The following is an 8,543-nucleotide window of genomic DNA, read 5'->3' on the forward strand; positions in this document are numbered from 1 at the left end:
ATTATAAATCTTATGACACTTTTGATGTTGGCTGGGTTTAAATATTGTTTTAAATTGATATTTGCCATCTATATTGGGAATAAACTTTTGGAAATGATAAATTTGGAATTTTACAAGTTGTGATAATAACAAAATGGAAAAAAATTATATCACAGCCAGTTTACAATAAAGTAAACAGAAACCAGGTGAAATTCTGTTTGAGGGTGTAAGAGTTTAAAAAGAGCCACCTTCAGGGACCACATGTCCATGAAGAAGGTAGATGAGCAGACACTTGTGAGAATGAGTGAAGGAAACCTGACTTAATGTGGAGTCGGGAAGCCATGAAGGGAGAGCTCTCACACAGGTACTTCTCTCAGCTCACATGACCAACAAGAAGCTGGAAGATTTCTGTGTACCCCAGTAACAAACAAACTGTCCACCACTTGCAGCCCATGAGAAGCTGTCACAATCTCAAACTCTCATTCTCTTCCAACGAACTTAATACTTAAAACAACCCTCCCCAATTTCCTTCTGCAACTTAATAAAAGCTAGCTTCCTTTATCTCTTTGGGATTGCCTATGGTTCTCCAGAGTTTGTTGTCCCAAATTGCAGTCTCCCATTATTCCCAAATAAACTCATTTTTGTTTAACTAGATTACTATTTGTTTTATTTAAGGTTGACATGCTTAACTTCCAAAACAAGAACAGCAGCTATTTTGTCAAGTGGATCCCCAACAACACGAAAACAGTTCTCTGTGACATCCTACCCGAGGGGCTAAATATGTCCACCACCTTCACCTGCAACAGCAAGACCAATGAGGAACTGTTCAAGCACATCTTGGAGCAGCTCCTGGCCATGTTCAGGTGCAAGGTCATTTTACACCAGTACACAAGGAAGGGCATGGATGAGATGGGGTTCACCGAGGCCAAAAGCAACACGAATGACCTTGTGTCCAAGTACCAGTAGCTCCAGGACACCACACCTGAAGAGGACAGTAAGTTTGAGGAGAAGGATGAGGAGGTGGTCTACAACTGTCTGGGACCTGGTACGGCATGGAAGCCTTGTGAACTTCATCACTCACAACCTCTTCCCCAACAACTATGTCTCACTGTGTATATACTTGCTCCTGTCTTGACATCACCTGCTGTATAGATACCACCACTAAAGCATTTTCATGGTGGAAAAAAGATCTTTCAATTTTAAATTAGACTTATGTATTTATTTACATTTTGTCTTTTTTTTTAATGTTTATTTTTGAGAGAGAGACAGAGCGTGAGCAGGGAAGGGCAAAGAGAAGGAGACACAGAATCCCAAGCAGGCTCCAGGCTCTGAGCTGTCAGCACAGAGCCCAACGCGGGGCTCAAACCTACAAACTACAAGATCATGACCTGAGCCTAAGTTGGATGCTTTACCGACTGAGCCTCCTAGGTGCCCCTATTTACATTGTTTTTAAGTGATCATGAGATAGGAAATGAAATCAGATATCCTAGTTTATGTACATTGGTAATTTCAGACTGATGAAGAGTTGAGAGGCAAAAAGAGTTATGTTAGTCTTTACTAACATTGCTCCTTTTTTTGCACTATTTACAGTGTGTCTTTTTTTTTTTTTTTATCTTCATTTGCTTTTGAGAAAGAGACAGTGTGCAAGCAGAGGAGGGGCAGAGAGAGAGAGGGAGACACAGAATCCAAAGCAGGCTCTAGGCTGTGGGCAGTCAGCACAAAACCCGATGTGGGAATCAAATTCACGAAACGTGAGTTCAAAACTTGAGCCAAAGTCAGACGCTTAACTGACTGAGCCACCCAGGCGCCCCCACAATATGTCTTTTTAAAGTGTATTTATTTATTTTGAGAGAGAGAGAGAGAGAGAGAATGCACAAAGGGGGTGGGGTGGGGGAGAGGAAGACAGAGAGGGAGAAAGAATCCTAAGCAAGCTCTACACTGTCAGCATGGAGTCTGACCGGGAGCTCTATCCCATGAACTGTGAGATCATGACCTGAACTGAAATCAAGAGTCAGACACCAACTGAGCTACCCAGGTATCCCTATGATGGTTTTTTTAGTTGTAATATAACGCCTAAAAACTTAGAAGGGATATAGCAAAGAGAAATTATACCAATTTTATATTGCGACTTTATATGAGTGTCTCAGAATCTAAATATTTTCTTTGACCTCTTTATTTCAGGTACTTCATGGAAATGATGCATCCTCCCCTTCTACACTAAAGCATGAGAGCAGATTGCCTTAAATAGAAAGGTCGATTGCTTCTTGGAGCTGTTCCTCCCTAGGAGATATGTCCCTTTAAAACGTTCTGCATTAGAAAATATATTTCATCACATAGCATTCAGATTTGTTTTTAAATGAGTAAACAGGAAAACAGTTTCATGAAGTAAAGAAAATTTGTTGAAATTATTGTAATCCCCAAGGCATTTTTATACTCTGATTAAAAGCACAGCAATTTAATGTGGAATTCTTAAAAAATATTATATCACTTTTGAAAGTAGGGGCAATAGAGTTTAAGGTTTAAGAAGCGTATTTTTGGGAGACAACATTTATGTTGAATGTTGAAATGTTTATACCATTCTGAGCTGTCTAAATACTCCTTCTTAGCAGTTTGAAATTTATGGCCCCTCATTTAAATTTTTTTCCCTCTCAATATCCATTTATTTGCTTTACTATGACATTATAGACTGAATTTAACACTCAAATTTTTAGGCTTAGCACAATAGCTACTTACTGTCAGACACTAACTTCAGAACTTAAAAGCTATGGGATTTGGACCGATCTTTTTAGTTTCTTTATAGGTAAATGTGAAATAGTAATACTTTTCCTAAAGGATAACGGAGGTTTAATGAAAATTTTGCATAAAGAACTTATGTATAGTGTGTCTTAAACTCAACTGATGCTTGGTGAATACGAGTTGTAATAATATTTGTTGAATATGAATGCTTCCTCTGCTTCCCTATAACTTTTTAGTTTTAGAAAACCGAGGTTAAATATGAAAATCTATGTTCTCTATGATATTAGACTACCTTTACCTTATGGTAAGGGTTACAAAGTAGAGCAACTAGCCTTTCCAGAATCTTCACTAAAGTCACAAGTTCTGGTTTCTTGAATTTATCTATCATACCTATTTTGTAAAATATTTATTTATTTTGAAAGAGACAGAAAAAGCACGCAGGGGAGGGGGAAGGGCAGAAAGAGAGGGAGAGTGAGAATCCAAAGCAGGCTCCACACTGTCAGCACAGAGCCTGATATGGGATGCGATCTCATGACCCATGAGATCACTACTTGACCCAAAATCAAGAGTCGGATGCTTAACCAACTGAGACACCCAGGGCCCCCTGTATCATACCTTAGTATGCAAATAACTTAAAATAAACCTGTATTTACTACTACTTCTTGTTGTCCAAGTTCTGTCAGCATAATGTAATCTACTCAGGGATTCAGAATATATTTTGGAATTGTGGAATCATTAGGTTTTACTGCATCTTAAGTTCTATAACCAAATAATAAAACAAGTATAAACATGTGGCAAGGATCTCAGGATGAATTATGATCCCTAAAAATATGACCCAAACTTATTCCAATTTTTTGCTATTGGGATAGTAGAGGTAAGGAGTGGACATTTATGAAGTTAATAGCTGCATGCCAGATACATTTTTTTTTTGCAATAAGCCAATCATGTAAGTTTTCAGAGAATGTGTTAGAATCAGTCCTTAATTTTCTCAAGTTATATAGCAAAAGGAAAAAAGTAGATATGTACCACATCAATACATGTGACTGGATTAGAATATGATTAAGGTTTTTAATAAATATATTAAAATTATTAAATACAAAAGATATGTGGAACCATACAACAGTTACAAATTACTGTGGAAAAAATAAAATTTAAAAAAGAAGATAACAGACCTTATAAAGACAAAGGCATTGGGAACAAAAGAGAAGGCTTATTAGAGGTGAAGAAAACTTAGTGTACTAGAATACAGAATTGAGAAAAAATAAAAATTAAATATGGAGAAAGTAGACATAAAATATGAAAGGTAAGACATAGAATAGACTGAGAACAAAGAAAAAAGAAATTTCAAAGAAATTAGTGTCTGATAACTTTCCAGAACAGACTGAGTGCATGAAATAACTACCTAAACAAGGAAACAAAATTAAAGCCATACTTGCTAAAGTCTTATGAAACTGGTGAAAAAAAAAAAAAAGACTCAAGATACCTTAAAACAACTACATAGAAAAAGAAGAATATTTACTCCTAAGAATGCCAATTAATCTGTAAGTAGTCCTCTCAAAAACAAAATAGAAGTCAAAAAGATGGAAAATTATGTTCAAATACTAAAAAAGGTTTCATTTAAAAATTTTTAAATTTTTTTTTCATTTATTTTTTAAGGCAAGAGAGAGAGGCAGAGCATGAGCAGGGGAGGAACAGAGAGGGAGGCACAGAATTCAAAGCAGGCTCCAGGCTCTGAGCTGTCAGCACAGAACCCACCAACCACGAGATCATGACCTGAACCGAAGTTGGACGCTCAACCAACTGAGACACCCAGGCGCCCCAAAAGAGGTTTCATTTTAAATCACATACCCAAATGGGGTGGCTGGGTGGCTCAGTAGGTTGAGCATCTGACTTTGGCTCAGGTCGTGATCTCACAGCTCTTGAGTTCAAGACCAGCGTCAGGCTCTGTGCTGACAGCCCCAAGCTCGGAGCCTGGAGCCTGCTTCGGATTCTGTGTCTCCCTCTCTCTCTGCCCCAACCCACTCGCATTCTGTCTCTGTCTCTCTTAAAAATAAACATTAAAAAAAGTTAAATCACATACCCAAATTATCTAAAGTACCTGAATTTTATTAGCACATTTAAAACTGAATTATTTCTAAATCAAAGCAAATGTTTCTTAATATTTAAATATCCAAAACATTTTATTAGTCCTTAAGCAAAGCACAAAGATGTGCAAAATGACGCCTACCCTCAGGAAATGATATTTCCTACAGGAAGAGAGAAAGAAGCCATGCATTAAAAAATGTCATCAGTCCCGTTCATGCTTTGTCTCTCTCTGTCCCAAAAATAAAATAAACGTTAAAAAAAAAAAAAAAAAAAAAAAAAAAAAAGAAATTTAAAAAATGTCATCAGTGTTTCTGGAGCCTGGTAGTAACGGGTATCCCTACTTGTAGGAAGAGATGTCTTCACAGAGAAGATTTGTATATTACAGTTTTTATTCTTTTTTTTTTTTTTTTTTTTGAAGGTCGTCCTCTTCCACCGAGAGCGCAGCTTCGGGAGGGACGCACATGGAGCGGTGAGGGAGGAAGGGGACACCTGCCTAGCCAGCCAGATCAGACGAATCAACCCTGGCGATCAATGGGGTGACAGATGTCACAGCCAGATCGCCCTCACATCCAGTTTTTATTCTTTTAATGTTTATTTTTGAGAGAGAGCGAGAGAGCGTGAGCAGGGGAGGGGCCGAGAGAGAAGGAGGCACAAAGTCTGAAGCAGGCTTCAGGATCCGAGCTGACAGCACAGAGCCCAATGTGGGGCTCAACCCCACGAATGGTGAGATCATGACCTGAGCCGAAGTCTGACGCTTAACCGACTGAGCCACGGGGCGCCCCATATGTTACAGTTTTTTTTTTTTTTTTTTAATTTTTTTTTTCAACGTTTATTTTATTTTTGGGACAGAGAGAGACAGAGCATGAACGGGGGAGGGGCAGAGAGAGAGGGAGACACAGAATCGGAAACAGGCTCCAGGCTCCGAGCCATCAGCCCAGAGCCTGACGCGGGGCTCGAACTCACGGACCGCTGAAGTCGGAGGCTTAACCGACTGCGCCACCCAGGCGCCCCTGTTACAGTTTTTTAAAGATGAAATTGCCAAGTCTGATTCATGCACAATTTTAATGGAAATAGATACACTGTAACATGTTTTGTCTATAAAGTTTATTTTGTGGGACGCCTGCGTGGTTCAGTCAGTTGAGGGTTGGGCTCTTGATTTCAGCTCAGGTCACGACCCTAAGGTCTTCGATTGAGCCCAGCATCAGGCTCGGTGCTGAGTTTGGAGCCTGCTTTAGATTTTCTCTCTCTCTCCCTCTGTTCCCCTCCCCAGCTTGTGCACTCTCTCTCTCTCTCTCTCAAAAATAAAACAATTAAAAAAAAGATCATTTTGCTTTACCCATGAACACATTTATTGAGTGCACTACACGTATCAATAGCAAACTTTGCCCATGGCCCTCTTACTCAGGAAGGAATGTCTTTAATTCCCACTGAAAAACTATTCCTAATAAATTACTTTTTATAGATGACATGTCTACATACTTGAGTTAATCACAGAAAATAAAGAAAACTTACTTGGTGTATGTTTATCTGGCTTCATAAATCAGGAAGTTTGAAACAGACATTTAAGAAATTTAAATAAAAGTATACATAAAATTTAATTTTCAAATAAATCTTATATTTTAATGATAATAGATGGTCTTGGTCTTATTTTGCCTAAATAGTTTTAGTTTTTAATATGAAAAAGTGATGCATTTAGAGAGGATTGATGCATTTAACTTATTCTGTAAAGTGCACTTTAGACTTGCTCAAGGTATGCTAGATATTTCAGGACCGATTCTAGAAAAACTTTGAAATTTGGTTTGAAATATTGCCTTTATTAATGTTCTGTGAGATTGTGAGAGTTTACATGGACACTTAAAAATTGGACTTGGCTGTCCTCAAGGAAGAACAGATGTTTTGACATATGTCCAGATGAGTACTCTGAACTAGAAATTCAAATCTCCTTCTGGAAAACTTTTTGTGCTAACATATGGTAGACAATGAATCTTAAAAACCATTGGCTATGGACTTGACAGCAAAATGGGATTAGTTACGATTTATTTACAGAGATTAACCAAATTGAGCACAGAAATGAATGGAATTGGCTATATTCCTCTGATTTTTGAATGATTGGCAAAAATTCCTTCAATCTTTCCAAAAAATTCTTTAAACTCTCCAAAATTTACATGAAATATAATATTTCTAAACACTTTTCCTATCTTTGTTAAATCATGTGGAACGCTTTCCCTGACTACAACATCATTAACTGTTCTAAAAGGAATATAAATTTGTAGTCCCTAAATTGTGGGAAGAAATGCTCAAATTTGAATAATTTTACTCTTTTCTCTATTATCATAAAAAATGATGGATTCAAAGCATAACAATATCCATATTTAAATGGCATCAAGCAAAATCATATCCTTTCTCTATCGCTGATGATAATTACATATGAAAATACCTCTCCATTTTTGTAGATTTACATTTATATAATTTAAAAGTTTAAAATAAGAAGTGCACATTTGTCAGCTATTATTTTAAAGAAGCCCAAACTCATATAGAATATTTATGCATTTAAACAAGATGTAAGTCATGGTGTTTATTTTCTTTCTTGGAGATATGTCATGTGTACATGGCAAAAAAGCAATCACTATGTTTCCTTCAGGTTAAATGCAATTTTTTTTTCTCCCTTCCCTTCCCTTCCCTTCCGTTCCCTTCCCTTCCCTTCCCTTCCCTTCCCCTCCCTTCCTTTCCCTTCCCTTCCCTTGCTTCCTTTGTTCTTTCTTTTGTTCTTTCTTCTTTCTTTCTGTCTCCCTTCTTTCTCTCCTTCTCTTTTTCTCTCTTTCATCCTTCCTTCTTTCCTTCTTTCCTTCCTTCCTTCCTTCCATTTTCTTTCATTTGCCTATTTTTTTATATGTTGTGTTCTCAATGGACATTAAACATGCTTTGTAAAGAACCAGAAAACTGTAATATATTTTCAGCACCCTTTACAGAATATTTCAAATTTAACTTCTCACAATTGCAACAACGGGTAATATATAATAGGTTTCTCATATACTTAGGGGATGAAATATGGGATAAAAAGTAAGTAATCAGCTCTGTTTGGCTCATATACTCCTCTGAGAAATAGTGCCCCATAATAGTGACTAGTTTGGCAAGAACAATAATGGGCTTAAATTATCCAAATTTCCATATGGTCCTGAAATTAATTTTTGGGGGGTACAGATGAAAACTTAATTCAATTCTTCTCTACAAAGCATTAAAAAATTCTATTCTGTTTCACACTTAGAATTTAGGGAAAAGTGTATAAGACTATTTTAACTATACCTAGGGCCTTCTAAGAGATTGCTGTAATAAAGAATAATGTACTAATTAGTGTTATGTATATTTTAACCTAGAGACTTTTCCCCACAGACATTTTCTCTAGGCCAGGATTCTCAACTTTTCAAGAGTGTTCACTCAATGGTCCCTGGTGCAGGATATAAAACTTACTTTGAAAGTTGCTTTTACCTAACTCTAATCATTTTCTTGATCTCAATTGCAAACAAAGATGTGTTTCATTTTTACAGACCAATTGATCAATATGCCTAATCCACATAGGGTTGCAAGGCATATTTATTTTTAATAAATATATTGAGTTGGTTCTCAAATCTCTTCTCTCCTCTTGAGAATCACTTTCCTAAAATATGCTATTAATCTTTAATATTGTTTTCCTGCTTTACAGCTGGTTATTGTCTACCACTAATCTTCGGCCAAGCAGTAAACAT

At 36.9% G+C, this 8,543-nt stretch overlaps 1 protein-coding gene across 1 annotated transcript; it reads left to right on the forward strand.

The window, feature by feature from the left end:
- Nucleotides 1-240: 240 nt before the first annotated feature.
- On the forward strand, nucleotides 241-945 carry LOC123586829 (tubulin beta chain-like). Its single transcript, XM_045456329.1, has 2 exons — nucleotides 241-273; nucleotides 655-945. Exons 1-2 carry the CDS (start codon nucleotides 241-243, stop codon nucleotides 943-945), a joined length of 324 nt encoding a protein of 107 aa, XP_045312285.1.
- The last annotated feature ends 7,598 nt before the right edge of the window (nucleotides 946-8,543 follow it).

Source organism: Leopardus geoffroyi, chromosome C3 (genome assembly GCF_018350155.1).
Source record: "Leopardus geoffroyi isolate Oge1 chromosome C3, O.geoffroyi_Oge1_pat1.0, whole genome shotgun sequence".
Lineage (NCBI taxonomy): Eukaryota > Metazoa > Chordata > Mammalia > Carnivora > Felidae > Leopardus > Leopardus geoffroyi.

Excerpts from the sequence above, each read along its gene's own strand:
- LOC123586829 (XM_045456329.1), top strand. The coding sequence starts at position 241 with ATGTCCATGAAGAAGGTAGATGAGCAGACACTT. Across the intron at positions 274-654 it reads AGGTAGATGAGCAGACACTT|GTTGACATGCTTAACTTCCA; the intron begins GTGAGAATGAGT and ends GTTTTATTTAAG.